This window comes from Oryx dammah, unplaced genomic scaffold (assembly GCF_014754425.2).
Source record: "Oryx dammah isolate SB20612 unplaced genomic scaffold, SCBI_Odam_1.1 HiC_scaffold_4, whole genome shotgun sequence".
In the NCBI taxonomy this organism is placed as follows: Eukaryota; Metazoa; Chordata; class Mammalia; order Artiodactyla; family Bovidae; genus Oryx; species Oryx dammah.
The window spans coordinates 62,083,705-62,106,934 of NW_024070188.1; the positions used below are offsets into that span (position 1 = coordinate 62,083,705).

A 23,230-nucleotide genomic window follows, 5' to 3' on the forward strand; every position below is an offset into this window, starting at 1 on the left:
CCACTCTCACATCAAATGTTCTGAAGGGTCTGCATTTCAAATCAATTTCAAATTGGGGAAGAATGCACTTCATGAGAAGGAAGAATAAACTGTCTTAACTATCTTTACTCTGTGAGACCTCTCAGAGCAGTGTCTAATTCATACATCCCACAGAAGTCAGTTTCAGGGACAGGCGAATAGCAGATGGTATTTATCCCCAGCAGCATTCATCGTCTCAGTGGCCTGGGTGTGAAAACACAAACACAAGCCATATGTCCATCATCTGAATTGGTGGGAAGCCTCCAAATACCACTTAATCCAGAGAATGACAGATTGAGATACCCAAAGAAATCTGTTGAGAAGTGGGGAAGATACCTCATCTGCTTCTAAATTTAGCAAAGTGCCAGAGATAGAGTTGTAGGAGAACTCAAGAGAGGCAGCCTTGCCTGAGGACAGAAGAAGCCTTCAACCGGCATAAACCCAATGCAACCCCTCAGCCCTCACCCCTCCAGGAAGGGAGCTTTGGATGAAGCAATGTTCTCAGAACCTTAACCCTACATCTTTATTGGCTTTCAGAAATGAAAACCAACTGGAAGATTTGTTAAAGTCTAAAACTAGTAAAGTAGAAAAGAAATCTTGCTGCTGCTACAGGCAAGCAAATCTGGAGGAAAATCAGTGATAAACATGAATGAAACCCTAAAAAGCCAAGATTTCCTTCTAGGACCTATCGCTGAAGATCCTAAAGACTTTAAGAGGAAAAGTGGTCAAAATTAAGCACAACAGAGTCCAGCACCTCAAAGGAAAGGTTAATGACCACCCTATAGTCATCCAGCCACTTTGCAGAGGCAGTGATTTCCAGGAAAAACATTTTGGAGAGGTTCAGTTATCTTTAAAGGATTCACATCATGTTGCTCTTAATAATGCCAGTTTTTGATTGCTATTTGACTGAAAAAAATTTAAAGCGTTAAGTTCAGAAAAAATAATTCATCATCTGTCATATCAATAGTTCTAGTCTGAATAAGATTGGTGCTTCATAAAGTTAATCTAAGTATAGTTAAGACAGATACATATTTTTGAGTGAGTGAAAAGAAGTTATGAGAGAGTTCAGTAGGATTCTTTTTGGAAGAAAAACTGCAACTACCTAATAGGCTGCTTGAAACTAAATAGTAATGTACCTTGCTGGTAATTTGTGTGTAGTCAACCTCTTCTTTTTTAATTAAAAATTTTAATGTATTTATTTTTAATTTAACTTTTATTTTATATTGGGGTATAGTTGATTTACAACATGATGTACAGCAAAGTGATTCAGTTATACATACACATTTCAGATGCCTTTCCCATATAGAATGCAGAATGCCTTTCCCATATAGAATACAGAATCCCTTTCCCATATAGAATACAGAATGCCTTTCCCATAGAGAATACAGAATGCCTTTCCCATAGAGAATATTGAATAGAGTTCCCTGTGCTACAAAGTCCTTGTTGGTTGTCTATTTTATATATAGTAGTGTATATATGTTAATCTGAAACTCCTAATTTATTGCATTACTTATTTAAAAATTATAGGCCTAAGTTTTTGAGCAAAGTCTTTGAAAAAAAAAAAACACACACCATAGATAGAAGATTTATGGAAGATACAATGTGGGGAATCACAAAGGAAATAGAAAAAAAGTTCTTTGCAAGATAATTTAGCAAAAATTCATCTCAAGACATGGGGGTGGTAGTGTGTGGGCCAGAGAGAATTTGATTTATGAACCGGGTGCACCGATCCACACTGATGGAGCCCTCTGTTTGATGTTCTCATTAGATTTACCGTGCCGCACAGACTTGTGCTCTGGGCTGTACAAGCAATTTTACCCTGCACCGATTTCCCTCTGAGATGAGTTCAGCCTGGGGGCATCTGATCTTGTCCACATCATAGGCTGAGGGGGAAATGCCCTCTTCACCTACTTCCTTCCCCTGTGTGGTATTGGCACTAGATCTCACTCACTTTGTAGTGAGCATGTTTTTATTCACCCAGTTATTTAGAATTTATGGGGTGTGGACACAGAGCCATCAGCAGAAGTTTTCATGAGGAAAGACCATCTGATGTAGAAGAGGTGTGTGAAATCCTAAAAGTGATGAACAGCTGGGGAAAAGATGAAAGCGCTGGTCCAAGATTCTGAAACCTCAACTTCCCAGCTCCCTTGGGACCTCAGGCCTAGCGATGGAATCTGCTGAGGCCCCAGAGGATGGCTTCTCCGAGTTGCTGAGGCTGTGGTCACAGAGGTAACAGGAAGCAGGATGGCTGCCACCCACACAGGTGCACTAAATCAAAGGATGTGCCACCTTTCCCCCACAAGACGTGCCTACCGTATGCTCACATTTGAATATGTATATGTGTGTGTGTATATTGCAAAGTACTGAAGAAACAAAATTTTATGAAGCCTCAATACTTCTGATATGCTCAGAATGACAAAAGCTGCAAAAGCAACTCAGAATTAGATTCCCTTTTACAAAACCACAGATGGATTTCAATCTGAAGGCACAATGTAGGAAGCAAATTACTATTGTACTTTTAGGCAAGAGAAACACAGGGAGGCAAGCTCTGCGTTTGAATCAAAGCAGTCATACGTCTAAATGGCTTGTCTTCTTGATGCTAAGCACATGTTTTGGAAGTTCCTAATGATAACATGGAGAAGGAAATGACAGCCCACTCCAGGATTCTTGCCTGGATAATTCCATGGACAGAGGAGCCTGGTGGGCCCCAGTCCAGGGGGTTGCAGAGTCAGACACGACTGAGCGATTAACACTTTCACTGATGATAACAAATACATTGCACTCACTATGTGCTGGGCACTGTTCGAAGTGCTTTAAATGTTCTAAGGCTTTTTCATCCTTAAAATAACCCTAAGGTTGTTGTTATCCTCCCTACAATGAGCACGTTGTAGGACACAGTAGATGCTCAATATTTTGTGAATGAAATTAATAAAGCAAACAATCATCAATCACTTTATTTTCTTTTTGCTCTTAATAACAACTCATTCTTTCCCACTCCTGAACTTCCTTTATAATAGTAATAAATTTGTTCTTCAAAACTTGCTGTCTGTTTTGAAGCAAATGGTGAAGGAGAAGGGAATGCTGCTGCTGCTGCTAAGTCACTTCAGTCGTGTCTGACTCTGTGCGAACCCATAGACGGCAGCCCACCAGGCTCCCCTGTTCCTGGGATTCTCCAGGCAAGAACACTGGAGTGGGTTGCCAATTCCTTCTCCAATGCATGAAAGTGAAAAGTGAAAGTGAAGTGGCTTAGTTGTGTCCAACTCTTAGCGACCTCATGGACTGCAGCCCACCAGGCTTCTCCGTCCATGGGATTTTCCAGGCAAGAGTACTGGAGTGGGGTGCCATTGCCTTCTCTGGAAGGAGAAGGGAATAGCTAATGGAATTTAACTAGGATAGTATTGTTTTATGATATACATTCGTTTCCACAGTATATTATGTCAAATCTTTCACAAACTCTCTCTTACATATTTACTTAATAATACATTTGTTCTTCAAAACTAGCAGCATCATTTTTACAAAGATTGAGAAGAACAGGACACTCTGGTTAATAGAATTATGCTCTAAATTAAATCGCTAGATCAGAAGCTGTTTGGATTTGTGGACAATCTCAAAAGACCATGACTTCAGAATCCAGGGTTTTCTGTCTGTGCCAAGAACATAAATAAGAAAATATGGATATTATCTGTTTTCCTGAAAGAGCATCAGTGGATCATGAGTCATGATTAAAACAAACATACATTAAGGTAAATTATAAGAAATTGTCTCGGCAGTTCAAATATAAATAATTTTATATGGCTCAACTTAACAAGACTCTGTCATATTTTAACACAGTGTTACTACTGAATTTTATTTTCTAGTGAAGGAGGTGGGAATGGTTACTGAAATTTAACAAGGTTGGTATTGTTTTATGATATAGTTTCATTCTCACAGTAAACTATGTTAAAATTTTAATACACTCTCCCTTACATATTAACTCAACATTTCTTTTGTATGTCTTTATTTACTGATTTTAAGATTATGTAGTTATGGGATATTCATTCACATAAATTCCAATAAGTCTCTGGGGCACTGTCCATTCAAATATAATATTTAATATTGTAATAGTAACTGGAAGGACTGATGCAGAAGCTGAAACTACAATACTTTGACCACCTGATGCAAAGAACTGACTCATTGGAAAAGACCCTAATGATGGGAAAGATTGAAGGAGGAGGAGAAGGGACGACAGAAGATGAGATGGTTGGATGGCATCACCGACTTGATGGACATGAGTTAGAACATGATCCAGGAATTGGTGAGGGATAGGGAAGGCTAGCGTGCTGCAGTCCATGGAGTTGCAAAGAGTTGGACACAACTGAGCGACTGAACTGAACTGAACTGAACTGAATGGTAACTGACTCAGCTACTAAATGTGTTTTGCTTTATAGACTACCTAAATATCTTTTTGAAAAACACATTGCCAGAAATAAATGTAAGACTATTATAAAATGAGACATTTTCTTTTAGGTTAATTCCCTACTAAAAAGCCTCCACTAAATTATTGAGAGAATATTTTCTGAGTGTAAAATAATAACAACAATTTAGGTTTATACTCCAGAACTTTTCCTAAAGTATTAATATATCCACTTAATGTAGTCCAAATCATGTGACATCAAGATCTCTGCCTGATTCCTTCACTCTGAACATGGATCATTATGACTAAAGAGTGGATTAGGGTCTTTAAATGTGACCACTTCCCACCCATTTAGAGGTATTTGCAAGTTTTAAGTATGTCATCATTTGGGCAACAAACCAAATTCTAAAAAAGTAGCACTCGTACAATGAATGATCTTCATGGAATGTTTTTTACGTGCTATACACTTGGTAGGGGCTTCCCTGATGTCTGATGATAAAGAATCTGCCTGCAATTCAGGAGACTTGGGTTCAATTCCTGGGTCAGGAAGACCCCCTGAAGAAGAGAATGGCTATCCACTCCAATATTTTGCCTGGAGAATTCCCTGGACAGAGGAGCCTGGCAGGCTACAGTCCATGGAGTTGCAAAGAGCTGGACATGACTGAGTGACTAACACTTTCACTCTCACTTTCACAGTTGGTAAAGGCCCAGGAAAAACAGTACAAGTGTTAGAAAACCATAAATAAGAAGACTACAGTATATCCACCTGAATAAATTCTGACCAGTTTGGTCAACATTTTTGAATGTTTACTGGGTACAAAGAGGGTCAGCCCCTGCACTCTGGGTGCCTACCATTGGTGCAGGAGACCCCCATGCATGACTAAATCCCCCATATGAGGCAGAACTAAACAAGTGCTATGAAAATAAAAGAAATAAGTGATTCTCACTGACACAGAAATCTGAGTAAACTTCTATCTCAGGTATTTTATTTTTGGGTCACTTCTCTGCACTGACATGTTTTGTAACAGTAGAAGTCTGGCAAAGGGACATTTGAGGGTTAGTCTTCCATCTGTACATATAATCCCCATTCTTCCATAAATTGCATGAGATAGGCTCCATTTTCTTCCGGTGCCTTGTCTGGAGCCCGATCATGATAGAGTCTAGATAAGAGGCCCTCCTCCCCGAGCCCCTCAGATTCAGGATGCCCACATCCCTCTGGGTCATGTTGAAAGCTGGGTAATGACGGTATACACAGCTTGCCAGTCTGAGGGTCCCAATCAACCAGCGTGGTGGATGGCTCCTCCTCTGGGGCCTCCTCTGTGTCCACATGTCCCTGCCTCAGGTGGTCCAAGTCTCTGAGCTGAGGGGTATATGAATACAGCAGTGTTTTTGGACCCAAGTCTGCTAAAGTTGCCGGTTGCTCAAATATCTTTCCTTGTAAGGACACCTCCTCTTGCATATTGAACTCCTGTCCTCTAGGCGCCACAGAAACGTCACTACTTCTTACATCATATTCATAGTCAATGACTGTTTTATCCATGGGCGTTGTTCTGCCGGGTGGCTCTTGCTGGGTTAAGGAAGTCCCTTTGGAGCTTTTCTCAAAGTCATTCACAATGTCCACCACATGTGACACGTAGCCCAGGTGTTCCGCCTCCACATCCTCCCAGTGGGGTTCCTGGTCCTCGAAGGGCTCATTCAGGTCTGATGCATCACTGCTTTTTTCCATTACACTTATATCCTTGGGAGAAGTTTTAGAATCCTCCAAAATATTGAGGGTGATGAAGTTAATCACAATTTTTTCAGTAGGTACAAAAAATCTTTTGTCAAATTCATTTCCATAAATCAAAACCTAAAAAGAGAGACTTTTTAGTCTTTTTAATGTCACTTTACAGAGACATTAAAAGCAGCTGTTAGTTAGAATTTATACTGTCCCCACGTAGTTTTAAAGGCCTATACTTATCAACTCATGAAAGTGAAAGTTATGCTTGGAATACACAGGAAACCTCCCTCACTTGGACCCAAGGGACCCAAGTTGCATAAGATGCACACGGCAGTGAAAAGTGGTTCCCTGGGCGGTCCCGATCTAATCCAAAGGTCAGGGTGTGATTGCCCCTTCCTCTAATTGGCTCAAGGCACTCAAGGGGGTTATTTCAATTCTAGAGCCTCATTTTAAAATTCTGTAAAAATCAGAATTCCTGCTGTGTCCGGAGAGGTGAAAACAAATAGAGGTTTTGAAATTCCTTTGTTAATGACAGTTTGAAAGTCACTCAGTTGTATCCCACTCTTTGTGACCTTATGGACTGTAGCCTGCCAAACTCCTCCGGGATTCTCCAGGCAAGAATATTAGAGTGGGTAGCCATTCCCTTCTCCAGGGGATCTTCCTGGGCCAGAGATCAAACCCAGGTCTCCTGCATTGCAGGCAGGTTCTTTACCACCTGAACCACCAGGGAAGCTCTAATTACAGTTTAAACGTATTTATCAATAAACCATCCTCTGGGCCACCAGCTCTTTTCTGCATATACTCTGGACAGGAAATGTGGAAGGGTATGAAAACTAGGTGTAAAAAGGGAAGTAAGCACGTGACTAGAGATGGTTTAACTAACTGTCCCCCTACACTATGCTATAATAGGGCTAAAATCGGAGATTCACCTGCCAGTTCATAGCAGATGGAGAAACTCTAGATCACGGGAGGAAACTTGTTTAAGATTAACATTTTGCTGGAGATACGTGGACAGTACCAATTTAGACTGTTGACCATGAATTACGTTCCATTTCTCATTGTTCATGCTATGATGTGATTTCATTTAACTAGAAAATAGGAACTCCAACATCATTCTGTTATGAAAACTTTGGTTTCAAAAGCCACACATGGTCAGTTCTCCTGTGCCTTTTCCTTCTAGGAAAGGTCTCCCTGTCTCATTAAAAAGCTAACTCTGAAACCTAAATGAAGGCAGAACAGTAGAAATGTTTTAAAATAGAACAGAAATGCACGTATGTATCATGTACATATGAACATGTATTTTGATAATTCCCAAAGAAATAATTTTTGTTTGTTAAAATACACTCAGCCCTTGGAAACCCTCTAGTACATGGTGTAGAAGCATGAGGTTTGTTCCTTCTTCTACCTTCTTGCTTCTCCTTGCTGTGAGTGATGAAGTCCTGGCCAATTTCCTCCTAAACGTGTCTCCACTCTGTCTGTCTCCAGCCCTACCTCCCACTCTCCTCTTTTAGACTCTCATCTTCTCTCTCCTGGACAACTCTCACAGTCTCCTAGCTGCTTTTTTGTTTCTAGGCTTCCTCCTCTTAAAGTTGTCCTTAACACTATCCAGGTGTATCTAAAACTCAATATTGACCCTGATGATTCCAATCCAAAACCCGACAGAGTTTTGCAAACACAATGAAGACCAAGAATAGCACCTTGGGCTAGATACTTCCTTAGAATAGCACCCCAATTCTCCCATTACTTGGCATTACTCCCTCAGTCTCTTCTTTCATAGCTCGTTATCAGGAATCTTATGGTTTAGAAATATTATGTGGTTTTCCAAATATCCACCCACATTTTTGACTCTGCTATTTTTTCTGCCTGTGGTAGGTGCCCTAACTCTCTCAACATTCATGACCAAGCCCTGGCATGAAATTCCTTCTGATCTTCCAGGTAGGGTGCCACTGCCCTTCCTGTACCCTCGAGTCCCGAGAACCCACTTTCATCTTAGTCTTCACATATTATTTAAAAATTCTAGTTCCAAACGAGACTTAAGCCTCTGGAGGGGCATGGATCATAACAATTTATCTGTGTACCTCAAGACCTAGTCTAATCTGTTCAGTAAATATAAAGGCTTTGTCAAAGTAAAGGAATCTTTCTCTTTAGTTATGTTAATGAGCTAACCTAGTACAGAAAGTGTTTTTAACTCATCAACTCTAACTTGAAACTCACTCTGCCCATAAAAGGAATGGTATCTGTTCTAGAACGTCCTTTTCTATCTTTCTGGAGGGGTGTTATAATGCCTTTACCACAGTAAGTACTCACCAGATTTGCTGGGTGTTTCTCTTTGCCGACATGGATATATCTGTACATGGAGTAACCCATCACAGAGAAAATAAACACAGTAACAGATATGGGCAAAACATACCAGAGGATGATTTTAACCTCCAATGCTGTTGTTTGATCTGTAAAAATAGAAAAGCGAGGTGGGGTAGATAGTTGTGATTTGGTGGGGTGGGAAAACATTGCTAATGTCAAGCAACTTTGCAGAGATCAGTTTAAAAATTAAGTTTTATCATTTATAAACTGAGAAGCTTGAGCTAAATAAGGGATCTCAGAATTCTTACGCTGTCTGACAATAAATGGCCTTAAGGAATCATCTGGATTTGTCTCAAACCTTTATGGCAAGGATGCCTTAACAACCCAAGTCAGCAGATATTCCAACAGTTTATATTTGTCTATGAGACTCATACTGGTCCTTATATTTGAAGTTAAGTGTGATTAAGTTAAACAGATTACTGCAAACCAAACAAAACCCTCTTGTGAGGGTCCCATTAAGCTGCTCCAGGTTTCCACATCACTCATTCGACTCAATCTTTTCCATACATTCAGGAGAGGAGAAGAACAAATGGTGTCATCTTCTGTGTAACAAATAGAACCATCCCACACAGTTGGCCAGGCCTTCTGGTAGGTCTGGAGTGTGGGGATGCGTGTGGGAGGTGGCTGAGGTAGTATGCGATGAGAATGGCAGTAATTCTCTTCCAGGTCCTGCTGTCCTGTAGGTGCACGGTGAATTTAAAAGTCCATAGAGGAATGAAAAGATCTGCTGAATAGTTTTAATAAAAGTAATCTTGGATCACCACTGATCAGACTGTATGGTTGATGGACAGGACTTATTGTGACTAATTTATATTTGCTAAGCTTCTATGGGATACTTGAAAACTGAAAGGGTTAATTTTACATGTCAATCTATGTAGGCCAAGGTACCCAGTTATTTGGTCCAACATGATTTCAGATGCTTCTGTGAAAACTTTTTTTAGATGAGATTAGCATTTATATGAGCAGATTTGAGTAAAGCAGATTACTCTCTATAATGTGGGTGAGCCTCATCCAATCAGTTGAAGGCTTTGATAGAAAAAAGACTTGATTACTCCCCCCTCCTCTGGAGGAGAGAATTCTGTTAGCTGATCACTTTCAGACACGAACTGTAACATCAACTCTTCTTTGGTTCTCCAGCCTGCTGGCCTGCCCTATGGATTTTGAATTTACCCTGTGCCTTCAAAATCATGTGATTCAACTCCTTAAAACAAGTCTTTTTCTCTCCCTCTTTGCATATATACATATAAAGATTATGTATATTGTGTTCTCCAGAGAATTGTGACCAATACAGCTGTAGAAAAAGGGCAGCTTTAGTACAAATGATGAAAGTTCTAGGGCATTGCACATGTGTGCTCAGTTGCTTAGCTGTGTCTTTGTGACCCCTATTGACTCTTTGTAACCCCAGGGACCCCAGCAGCCCACCAGGCTCCTCTGTCCAGGGGATTATCTCAGCATGAACACTGCAATGGGTTGCCATTTCCTCTTCCAGGGGAAGTTCCTGACCCAGGGATCAAACCCACCATCTCCTGTGGCTCCTGCACTGGCAGGTGGATTCGTTACCACTGAGCCACCTGGAAGGCCATTCGTTACATACTAATACAATCAGCAGGAGTGTCCTGAGAGCATTCTAATCCATGCAGACATTGGATGTTCTGGATGCCTAGTCCTGGGAGAAAGCTGCCAAGTTACTGTCCAGTTAAAAAATGGAAAGAGAAGCATCATGGACTTCTGGTCAACAAATGCCAGCAGGAAAGGTCCAGGTACATGAGTCTAACTGCAGGTTCTTCCTCCCTGAAGAGTGCATCTGTCTACACATTCCACATAGAAAGACGCTGATAATGCAGGTATGGCAGGTGACTGTCACCTGCTCCTACTTCAGGCTACAACTCAGCCCAGTCCTCTTTAAAAAAAAATTTTTTTGTATTGGAGTTTAGCTGATTTACAATGTTGTGTTAGTTTCAGGTATACTGCAAAGTGAATCAGTTATACATAAACATATATCCACTCTTTTAGATTCTTTTCCAATACATGCAATTACAGAGTACTGAGTAGAGTTCCCTATGCTATATACTAGGTCCTTCTTAGTTATCTATTTATTCTAGTGTGTATATGTCAACCCCAGTCAGTCCAGTCCTCTTAATACAATCTCTGGTCTCTGGACCAAACTCACCCTGCTTAAACAGGGCTGCTTAAACAATGACTGATGGCACCAGCACACGTTTGCAACAATCAACTAATAACCTGTATCTGTATTTTAGGAATTGGGGGATTTTGGAGAATAGAAGTATTTCCAAGAATGGTCCCCAAAGAGGTAACAGCAAGTTTTTGAAAAAGTAGACCCTCATAGTGGTGTCTTAGAAAGATACCTGGGTTGATCAACAGCTAGGAGATCACAGAAAAGGTCAGAACCTAAAATGGAATCTTGTTGTTTTGTTACTGTTCCAGGACTAGTGAGAAAGGCAGTTCCACCTGCTTGTTGCTGCTGCTGCTGCTGCTAAGTCAATTCAGTCGTGTCCGACTCTGTGTGACACCATAGACGGCAGCCTACCAGGCTCCCCCGTCCCTGGGATTCTCCAGGCAAAAACACTGGAGTAGGTTACCATTTCCTTTTCCAGTGCATGAAAGTGAAAAATGAAAGTGAATGTGCTCAGTCGTGTCTGACTCTTCATGACCCCATGGACTGCAGCCCACCAGGCTCCTCTGTCCATGGGATTTTCCAGGCAAGAATACTGGAGCGGGTTGCCATTGCCTTCTCCACCATCTGCTTACTGGGAAGTATTTAATTTAATCTGTATTTTAGTTGCTTTAGCTTCGCTGATAGCTTGAATGATTTCCACTGGGAATTCATTCCTACCATTTGGCCACTGATCAAGCTGTTAGTAAACAGAACACTCTTCCAAATACAAAAATGATTTCCTCAATCTGCTTTGTTTTGCCTTTTGCTTGTTTTGCATTTTAATTTTATTGGACATATGGTAGAGAATCCTCTGTTTATTATTTATTTATTTATTTTTTATTTTACTTTACAATTCTGTATTGGTTTTGCCATACAAGGGGAAGGTATGATAAGGGTGGAGATTCAAACATAAGGCTTTTCACTTTTGATACGTATTCACAAAATTCCCTTTTTAATCCCTGGGACAGTTTCATCTCAAAATGTGGAAGGCATGAGGAGAGAAGAAAACAGGGATTCTGTCACCATTTCTGTCCCATAGCTGTGATGAAAAAAGGCTTGGAGGAAAATGATTGTTTCATGTGGAAGGCCAGCACATTTGGAAGAGAGAAACAGAAGAAGAATGATGAAGAGCTGTTCTGTGAAGGTAAACTTTAGGATTTATTTTCAACTTTTATGTTTTGAGTTCAAGGTCTTACCACTGTTAGTCACTCTGTCGTGTAGGACTCTTTTGCGACCCCATGGACTCCTCTGGTGGACAGAGGAGTCCACCAGGCTCCTCTGTCTATGGAATTCTCCAGGCAAGAATACTGGAGTGGGTTGCCATTCCCTTCTCCAGGGGATCTTCCCGACTCAGGGATCAAACCTAGGTCTCTTGCATTGCAGGCAGATTCTTTACTGTCTAAGCCATCAGGAGGACCCTTCCTCAGGAAAGAACAATTAAACAAATGTCAAGCTCCTAACTCTAGTCTCCTAACAGGAACAAGAATCTTCAATCATCCTTCCTTGTCAGCCAAGTTCAGATAACATGAGAAGGAGACAAATAAATGGAAAGAGAGAGAAGCAACCATAGGACAGAGAGAGAAGTAACTGATTTGCTGACCCCAGGCCCTCCCACAGCCAGTGAATATTATTTGAACACAACCCATACAGTCTCTAATTTATATTCTGGAGGAGCTGCCAAACACTATCTTAAAGTGTTTTTAGGGTACTGTCTGTTTCTAGGAATAACATCATCTGATGTTCTTTAAAACCCAAAGGACTTCTACTGATCAGAGTGATTATAGATTTAAAGAAGAAAGACCATGAGAGTAAAAATTCCTATAATGCTATTTCTGCAAGGCAGAGTGATATTGGCAGTGGATACCAGGACCTGTACTGAGAATTCCCCAGGATATAAAAACACTGTGAGTCAAGTTCAGAGGCAGAGTCCCAGGCTGTCTGGGGATGGTTGTTTCTGCCTTCACTTCAGCCTGTTTCTGGTAGACACGGATTTGTCAAAACCTTGTCTACACTGCCATACTTCCTCCTAGTTTTACCAGATTTCCTTCCTCAGATCAGATGAGATTTTCAAAGCTTACCTTCTAGAGTACTGACACACTGCCTCTCAGAAGGGTGAGTGATGCGAGGAGGGCCTGGGACAAAGGACTCCACAAGTACACAGTACAGAGTGTCCGGCTCCAGCCAGCTGAACACCAGGGTGTGGTTTGTCACACACTGGGACCACTAGGATAGGGAATTACAAACACAGTTAGAGCCAAAGATTTCCAGCAACCCGTAGACAAATAACGACAGAAAGAAATAGAAGATGGAGGTACCATTAAGTCCTTCGCTATCACTATGAGTTTTCTTTTTAGCAACAGCTTTAACGTAACTTTTCCCTTCAGCTCAGCAGGGCATGGTCAGGAACTGAACAAATTGTGGGAACAATTCTAAATAATGACATAGGAGGGATTTCTTATTCAACTTTGTCCTGTGTTCTTGCTAATATTTTTTTCTTTCTCGGAGAGTGACTGGCAGATGTTAAGCAAGCAGAAACTCTCCATCAAAGTGAGGTGGACAATTGCTCTACATGATAGCAACAACATCATAGCAGATACTTTCTGTAAGGAAAATCTGAAGGTAGCTCTTTAAATTTCTATGCACCACCTTCAACTGTATCCTGCAAGGCATCACTTTTGAGTAACACTCCTTTCCAGATTCACACGCTGCCAATTTTAGAATCAGGGCTGCATGTTCCAGCCTTAGCTTCAGAGAGTGACACAGATTATAGGCCCCCATTCCATTTCAGGCTTACCGTTCTATTGGATTTAGTATTATATATGGACACATTATACTTCAGATTAGAGTATATTTGTTGCATGGAAATAGAGCTTTCTTCTGGATTTTTCTTCCACTTCTTTGGAGCCGTCAGAACAATAGAAATGGATTTCTCATCAGTAGTCAGAGCAACCTCTGGTGGGCCAATTTGTGCTTAAAGGGGAAGGGAGAGGGAATTATCATGTTCAGATGTAGAAAACACCTTGAATGAAGCTACAGTATAATTCTACTGGGATCAAAGCTCTAAACCCCATCTTCTTCTTTGAAGTGCCTCAGAATGCTCACCTAGACTCAAGTTATACCAAATTTTGAAATAATCAAGTCACAGACTCTGATACAATGTTAAAACAGCTGATTTACTTAGTCACATGTAGTTCCTAGTTACTTGGATAAACAGTACTAGAGGATAGTAAATACAATTAAAAGTGTTTGCAATACTACTATGACCTGACAAGTTGGTGATAAATAACAGTAATCAGATTTGATGTGTTTGTAAAAATCAGCAGTAGAGAAATGAAGCACTGCTAAAGACCTTTGGGGATGTAACCTTGGGAGAATGATCTAGAACAGAGATTAGGAAGCTTTTATCACAAAGGTACAGGCTGTATTTTAGGCTTTGCAGGCCACGTGATCTCTGTTGCAACTATTATTTATATAAATGTAAACACCATTCTTGTCCTGTAGAAAAATAGAAAGGAGTGGGGTGCTGTATTTAGTCTGAGGCTCTGGTTTGCTGACTTCTGATCTAGAAGGGCAGCAAGGGAAAGGTGCCAGCTCCAGAACTCAGGGAGTGCTTGTAAATGTCATCCTGGCAGCTCTGAGTGGGTCCTCTATGGCTGAATCAGTCTTAGATTGAGGATGGAAAAATTTAAAAAGCAAATACTAGGAAGATGTTGCCCTCATTCGAGTTACACCTAGATATTATGTCATCGCGCTACCGAGTTTATAACAAGCAGAGACTTAGTTTGGGGATCAGAACAGTCCTTTTTTTAACTTATTTTTAACTGGAGGATAATTGCTTTACAATGTTGTGTTAGTTTCTGCTGTACAACAGCGTGAATCAGCCATAGGTACACATACATCCCTCCCTCTTGAGCCTCCCTCCTGGAAACAATCTTTAGTCAACCTGTGGGCATATGTCAAATAGTTTATAAAACCACAGCATTAAGATAAATCTGTCAGTTGTTCCTGAAATTATACAGTCCCAACTGAGCAATAAAACAAAATCAAAATTTGACAGTTTGGCCTCTAGTGTCAATTCTGGATCGGGGAGCAATGTGAGAGACACTTGGTCAAACCTTTTTTTCTAAAGATGAGGCTCTGAGATACAGTAAGGTGAAGTACCCAGTACTGGGCTGGTCACACCACCTAATGGACAGAGTGCAGAAGAGAGCCAAGCAGAGCACTGGGATTTGGACAAGGCTATCTATGAGGCAGACATTGTTACATGAGGTCAGATGAACTTGGTACTTATTTAATACACAACTGAGCTACTTACTTTCTAAGAAAGGATAGAATCGTCCAGTTTCTGCCCATTTGGAACAATTTGTTCCCCACATGGCCTTAACTTTAGCATAATATTGATGTTCATAGTCAGAAGTTTCAGCAGAGAGGTCACAGTAGGTCCTACTGATATTTCTGCATTCAGATTTATTCAGCCATTTCTTTTGCCCATATCTGCTGAGAAGAAAACTGTGAATCAACAATAAGGTGCTCTCCATGCTTTACAATAGGAAAGAAAAACAGTCATTATATAAAACTGAATGGAACTTAAGACCTTCTCTTCAAAACAACAAAAGTGCCTGTCATTGAGATAAAAAAGAATCGACTTTTGCTGCTAGCAATTTTTTTCATTAGCTGTCAGGAGCATGAGTCAGAGTTTCTGTAATCATCTTTCCTTTCTGTGAATTATAATGTGGATAGTACATTTGAAAGCATGTATTTTATTATTATTCTTGGGATACAGTATAAATAGTACAGATGTGTGATCAATTTTTCTATGTACGTTTATAGCCCACAGGCATACCAAGGTCAGTCTGATGGATATTTTTTATTTGTTTGTTTTGGATAGGGTGTTTTAAGAAAAATTACTGTTTTTGTCTTAGAAATTCTTCTTGACATTTTCATAAAATTTAAAAATATACTTGCCTTCAAGGGTTCTAGGGAAAATTCACTAGGTTGGAGTTCATCTCCAAATCTGCATTTTCGATGATCATAGTGATAATGATGATACAGACTAGGTTGTTTATACACATTTTTCCTCTCCTTTATTAAAAATATAACACTCACAGCAAGTAGGGAGGGGGGTATTTCTAGCATTTTTCATGTGGGAGAGGCTGAGGTATTGAGAGTTTAAGAGACATGGGATGAGCCAAGTGTAAGAGACAGGGTTGCATGTGAGGCTACTGAAAGGATTAAAGCAGGCATGTTGGGCTATTAGGTGTGTCGGGCTATTAACTCTGGTGGTAGCAGACAGAACGTAGTGGGTCATGAATGTCAGACTGGGGAACAGTTGAAGAGAATGCTGCAGTGGTCCAGGTGGAAGATGTAGGTGGAGACAGTGGAATGAATGACAGGACCAAAGTAAGAAATATTAGGAGACAAGACTTGGTGATTGAGTGCACATAAGAGATGATGGAAAAGAAGGTGTAAAGCATTACAGCTCTTTCTGTCCAGGATAGGTGGGTAGAATGGTGGTAACATTTATCCAGATCAAGAATGCGGAAGAAGAGTGGGTTTGAGAAATAGGGAGTGGGGGATGGGGAGGAAGGAAAGATGAGTTCAGTTTTTGACATGTTGAGCTTCAGATATGTGTAAAAGGTATCTGAATGCAGGTGCCCGGAAGGAACTGGAGCTCAGCAGAAAGGTGTGCGTGATTTTGAAATCAGTGACATAAAGCTGCTCATTGAAGGCACAGGCATGAATGAAATTATCCATGGAGACAAAGCAAAGCCTAGGATAAAGTTTCAAGAGCATCAGCATTTAAAGGTGAGATACAAAGTACCCTCAGAAATAGCAGCTAAAGAGGGAGAAGGAGAAAGAAAAACAGACATCACAAAAGTCAAGGGAAGACTACGTGTTGAGGAGGAGGAATTGCCAACTTTATCAAGTGTTGCCAAAGCTTAAGGGTATCTTCCCTTTTCAGAATATGGCAACAGAGTCCTGAAAGTAAACATCTCCTGCTTCCTAAGCACCACAGTTACCAGAGGAGAAGGCAATGGCACCCCACTCCAGCACTCTTGCCTGGAAAATCCCATGGGCGGAGGAGCCTGGTAGGCTGCAGTCCATGGGGTCACTAAGAGTCAGACACGACTGAGCAACTTCACTTTCACTTTTCACTTTCGTGCATTGGAGAAGGAAATGGCAACCCACTCCAGTGTTCTTGCCTGGAGAATCCAAGGGATGGGGGAGCCTGGTGGGCTGCCGTCTATGGGGTCGCACAGAGTCAGACATGACTGAAGTGACTTAGCAGCAGCAGCAGCAGCATAGTTACCAGAAAACACTAGAAGTGTAGTTAGATCTGGGGACATCCCTGGCGGTCCAGTGGTTAAGACTGCTTTCCAGTGCAAAGGGTGTGGGTTTGATCCCTGGTTGGGGAACTAAGATCCCACATGCTTTGGCCAAAAAGCCAAAACAGAAGACAGAAACAATATTGTAAAAAATTCAATAAAGACTTCAAAAACGGTTCACATAAAAACAATCTTAAAAAAAAAAGAAATAGAGTTTGTTGACCAATTTCTACAATTCAAGTAATCACCATGCCAAGGGGCTTTCACACTTTTGTCACCTTCTGTGATGGTGAGCCACAGAAAGAAACACATCTCACACTGCGATACAGTTCATACATATATCTCGTATACTAAATACAACTTTCCTGCATGCCAGGCACTCAGGTGTTTTCTTACTCTAATCCCCTCCACACCATCCTAAACCTTGCAGTGCTAGTTATGTCCCTCGAAATTGATTTCATGGCTCACCAACAGGTCTTGACTAGTGGCTAGAAAAATACTGCCATCGCCTATTTGACCCTTTCTCCTCAAACTTCCTGACTCTGCCAAGGCTGGTGCAGCATCCCATGGTAGATGTTGATGAAGGAGAAATACTCTTGACCAAGTTCTGGATAAAATGCTTTGTAAGTCTGACAAGCTGATAGACATGAATCCCACAATAAATGCTACAGCAATGATGTTTATCCATGCCCAAAAGTCATGTGGGGCTCTAGGTGGTCTCTGACTGCTTTCTGGTAACAGCAGGAAACATGTATCAAGTGCCGTTAAGCATGGATGCATGCTTAGGATTTGAAAGCTTTATCTCATTTAATTGTCATAATGACCCTTGGAGGTGGGTATCATTATATTCATCCCATTTTACAGATGAGGAAATTGAGGCTCGGTGATGTTAATGGAGCTGCTCAAGTTAGTCTGACTAGGAACAGGCATAGCTGGGATTTGAACCGCTTTCTCTGATGCTAAAACTTGTGCTTTTAATGCTATACTGTATTTTCTGCCTTAAATTCCTCACATAGATATAATTTAAACTTTTGCTAAAATTTCATTTTTTACTTGGAAACAAGCTTCACTCAAAAGTAAAAATGTATAATCTATAACCAGCCAGGTCCACAGCCTGGCTGTGAACCCAAGATTGTTTGCCTTCGGAACCGAGTGTGGAGTCTGTTGGTGACATACAGTGCCCTGTATTCCTGCCCACCATTCACAGGCACAGGGGTTGTAAGAACTCCAAAATGGAAAGTTTATTTTCAAATATTCTTTTTTGAAATGCAAATAATCTAAATTTTCTGCTCTCAGAGCAATGATGACTCTCTTTTTTAAAAAATCCTTCTCTGAATCACACAGACACATGAAGAACAGAGCAAGCTCCCTGCTCCACCTATTGGAAGAGGAGGCAAGGGCACGCTCATGAGCCATTTCTCTTGACAGCGATGCCTCTTCCCTAAAATACTGGTTCCTGAGAAACACTGGCAATGAGCATGAGGTTCTAGATAGATAAATGAGGTCACTGTGAATAGCAGCCAAAGTCTTCTACTGCCTTTAATGGTCAGAATATTTTTTTTCAAAGACAAAAATGACATTAAATGGTTTTTTTTTTTTTGTAAATATGGTACATTTTTTAAACTCACACAATCAAAATAGTATAATGGAGAATAAATAAATTACCCTGAAGCCCATTACCCTGAAACATTTGGTACATGTGATTCTGTACATCTCACTGTGCTTATATGTACCCAGAAGAATACATAGACAAAAACTCGATTATGCCATACTTATGATTTTAATAAAAATAGTAAATTTAATTTGATTTGAACTTTAATGAGAAAGAAATTAAACTGAAATAAATCACTGCAGTTCAAAAGTTCTTAATATCTTTTAATAAGATATATGATTAAGAAAATCATATATGAAAGATATTGAGAGTTTAGTTATTCAAATGATAACATTTTCATTTTGGATCACATATAAAACCTTGGTGCTATAAAAGTCAGTACAAATACAGTCTTTCCCCACCTTATGATTTGCTATATTATTAAGTTTAAACATTCAAAGAAAGTTCTGTAACCACATTTCTCATTGCTATTTAGTCTTAGTTCTACATTTAGATGGTTTCAGTGCATGCTACTCATCTTTTTTGCCATAATCTTGTCATTATTAAGGTTCTTTAGGTTCTTTTTTATCTCCTTCAGTTGGAGATCCTATTTAGTTAGTGTTTCCCCTCCCAACCCTCTGCAAGAAAGTCTCAGCGGAGTGATATCCCAAGTTCCATCTGCTTGAAAATACATTTGTTGAACTTGGTGGGAGTCTTAGGTCACAACTATATTTCCCTCAGAAGATGTATCACTGCCATCAGCTGAGTGTTGCAGATAGAAATCATTGCTTTTACTATGATGGTTATAAATCATGTCATTTTTTCAAAGTTCAGTAACTTCACCAGGATGTCTTCCTATTATTTTTATTAAATTTTCCTAGGCAGAGCATGCATTTACAATATGCAATTCCAGACAGTCATTATTACCTGTTCAATTATTGCTATCAGCTATAATAGATTTTTCATCTCCATAAAACATTTTTATTTTCTATCTTCTTCCTAAGTTCTGCCATCTTGCTTTTTAAAAAAAGTTTTTCCTCTTGGAGTCTTAGAATCTTCTCTTTGACTGTTAATCTCTTCTTTGACATTTACCATTAGAGATCACGTTGTTTATGAACTCAGACTACAGACAATTACTTGTCTGAATTTTCTTTCTATTTCCACAAGAAACCTTTCAGGAACTTTTAACTTATGTTCATTTTTTTTTCTTTCTCCCTTTCAGTAATTAGGGATAGGTTGCTGGATTCTCTGGGACAATTACTCTTTGAAGGGAGCAGTTCTTTAAATACTAGGTGAATGGGTATGGGAGTGACAATCTACCCCACATTCGCTCATCATTTTGCATTTTTTCTTGTTTGTCATGAGTTTTGAGGGAGAGGTGAAAAGTGGAAATGTCCATTCATTACTATCTTTAATAAAAACCATGAGTTGTATAGAATTCTGTACTCAGTTTCACTTAAAAATATCCTGTAATTCTAATAAGTTTACATGTTTCAGAGGTGATGGATCTCCTTGTTTGCTCAGCCACAAAATAACATTTTGATCAACTTCTTTTCTCCATTTAAATATTTCCTCTTGCCTAAGCACCCAACATTCTGTTTACATGAAGACATTATTGTCTAATTTAATCAACAAAACATAATAAGATAATTTAACAGGAAATATCTAAAATCTCTCTTTTTCTTCAAACACTCATTTAATGTAATAGATGGTTTGTTAATCTTTGCATAGGGGTCTAAGTGTTGCTTTTATAAATAAAACAAAGGAAAAGAATCAACTTACATGAAATATTGCACAGTATAACTAACTTCCATGCCTTGTAAGCCTTCTGGGGGGTTCCACTGCAGGATATTCTTCATGTTTATGGATATGAAGGTGACATTTGTAGGTTTATGCAGATCACCAGAGACACAGGGAACTGAAAAAGGAGTAGAAGGGAATTGAGGGTTTAGTGGAGAGAAAGGAAGACCGAACCTGTGGTGGCTGGTCTCTAGATATAGCCCCCAAGAAGCAGTGCCTTCTAGGACTCATGCTGTGTGAACTTCCTTCCAGCTCGACCTGACTTCATGACCCTCTTTAACCAACAGAAGTGATTCTGAGGCTGAGCCTTAACAAGGCCTGGGAGCTTTCACTTTTGCTCATTTGAAAGCCCTGAACTGCCATGTAAAAAGTGGGCTACTCCGCTGGACAAACCATGTCGCGAGGCCATATGACAAGGGAGATGTCCAGCTGTCCTAGCGTCCCAGCTGAGCCCAGCTTTCCAGCCAAGGGGCCAGAATGAAGCCACTGTGGACACTGTAGCCCCATTCGCCTCAGACTAAAGCTGCATGAGAGGCTTTGAGAGAGGCCAGCAGAAGAACCATCCAGCTGAGCCCTAGTTAATCATCAGAACTGTGAGAAATAATAAAATGCTTGTTTTAAACCACCTGGCTTTTCTGAAATAAATTACCCCCTGAAATGTGTTGTCAATCATTAATGCTCAATGATTCAACAGAAATTTTGATTAGTGTTTTGTAACTGTTTAAGTGATCCTCTAGAAATGCTATGTGGTGATTTAGTTGCTTGGTTGTGTCTCTTTGTGACCTCATGGACTGTAGCCTGCCAGGCTCCTCTGTCCAAGGGATTTCCCAGGCAAGAATACTGGAGTGTGTTACCGTTTCCTTTTCCAGGGGGAACTTCCTGAACCAAGGATCAAACCCAGGTCTCCTGCATAGCAGGCAGATTCTTTACTGACTGAGCCAGCAGGGAAGCTTAAAATGCTATATCAATTATCAAAATGTTACAAACTCTGTATCCTAAAGGATTAATTTCTAGAAATCCTCTGTAGAGAAATGATTAAAAAATAAATATTTTAATAGTTTAAATAAAAGGAATAATAGGTTAAATAAAGAGAATTAATAATGTGACCACAATATCAAAACATTAAACAATTGTCTCATCATACCATTCTATTTTTTGAAAATAAAACATATTTCATTATAAATGTTGTGAACCTCTTTGCAAGTTTACATTAGGATAAATTGTATGTATTGCCACAATTTTGGTGGCCAGTCTCCAAGATGACCTTCAGTAATCCCCTCCTCCTGGCATTCACAGCCTGCATACTCCCCTCTCACACTGCAGCTGGGTTGGTCTATGTGACCAAAAGAGTATGACAGAAGTGAGAGTACATCACTTCTTATTAGACTATAAAAGATACTGTGGCTGCCACCTTGCTTTCTCTCTTTTGGATTATTTACTCTAGGAAAGGTCAGTTGTCTTTTTGTGAACAGTTCTCCACAGAGGACCTTGTGGCAAGTAACAGGCCTCCGAGATATGCTGAAGAATTGAATGAAGTTTCTTGCCAAAAGGCACATTAGTGAGCTTAGAAGTGGATCCTCCAGTCCCAGTAAAACTTTCAGATGACTGCAGCTTCAGTCATCTATACTCTCATATATACTCTTGACTATACTCTTGTGAAAGACCCTCAGACAGAACCACCAGATAAGCCATTACTGGACTCCTGACCCACAGAAACTGAGAGTTAATATTTGTTGCTTTAAGCTGCTAAGTTTTGAGGTAGCTTGTTACCCAGCACTAGTATCTAATACAACAAAGAGTCTAAAACTTAGAGAAATGAAGAGAAATCAATCACTTAAAAAAAACACACAAGTTAAATGGAGGAAGGAAAAAAATGGCTCCCTTCATATCCAGTGATGTCATAAAGGACTACTGCGGTCAAAATCTTGAAAAATGTTCTATTTAGTAGTTTCATTTCATCTTTATGAAAAAATTTTAAAAACCAATGAGAAGAATGAAAACTTCTTAGACTTTTAATTACAAGTGAGGGTTACAGCAACAATTTTTTGAATTTTTTAAAAAAGATAAATGCTCTGTTAAACACATTATATTGAGTTAGCCTTTAGTTCATTTGGTGTCTTCCACAACATCTTATCATGAACTTTTTAGCCAATCCATTAAATGTACTAATAAGGATTCAGAGCAGTAAACATCTTTAACAGAAATATATTTTAAAATGGATGTTGCTGTTTGGTACATTATTTCTGGGGGAAGAATATCCTTAGCTTTTGTCCTTTAGATTCATTTGTATTGACATTATCTTATAGATTTCCTAGGCAAAAAATATATCAGTTTTGGATATCCTCTAGTCAATAAATCAAAGCATTACCTCAGGGACAGCCCTAAAATAACAACAACAACAAAAAAAAAATCTGAAGACATAGGGATAAACCACTTGAAGATGGAAGATTGGAGTGATACATCTGTAAGTCAAGAAGCCTGGCTACTACCAGAAGCTAGCCAAAGTAAAGAAGGAGCTTCCGTCAGAAGCTTTAGAGGGGTCATGGCACTGCCAGCCCCTTGGTTTCATACCTCTAGCTTTCAGAACTGTGAGAGAATACATTTCTGTTATTTTAAGCCATTCAGTTTATGGTAGTTTGTTATGGCAGCTCCAGGAAACTAATACAGCTGCCACCATGTGGATACATAATGATGAATAAGCAAGTATGTTCCTGCCCTTGTGGAGATCCCAGACTAGTGGGAAGAGAGACACCATTGACAAGTCAAAAATCAAACAAGCACGTGGTGACCCAGCTATGGAAGAGAATAAGGTTGGAGTTGTGGGTCACAGAACCTACTTAGATAG

At 39.9% G+C, this 23,230-nt stretch overlaps 1 protein-coding gene across 1 annotated transcript in view; it reads right to left on the reverse strand.

Annotated features, from left to right (window-relative positions):
* Positions 1-5,369: 5,369 nt before the first annotated feature.
* The window catches only part of IL20RA (interleukin 20 receptor subunit alpha), a 34,692-nt gene continuing 16,831 nt past the window's right edge, over positions 5,370-23,230 (reverse strand). The window contains exons 2-7 of the mRNA XM_040239316.1: positions 20,368-20,503; positions 14,984-15,162; positions 13,463-13,638; positions 12,747-12,891; positions 8,439-8,578; positions 5,370-6,260 (exon numbers count right to left, since the gene is read on the reverse strand). Coding sequence (XP_040095250.1) covers positions 5,469-6,260; positions 8,439-8,578; positions 12,747-12,891; positions 13,463-13,638; positions 14,984-15,162; positions 20,368-20,503 — 1,568 coding nt within the window. The 3' untranslated portion in view covers positions 5,370-5,468. The remainder of the gene's footprint in view (positions 6,261-8,438; positions 8,579-12,746; positions 12,892-13,462; positions 13,639-14,983; positions 15,163-20,367; positions 20,504-23,230) is intronic.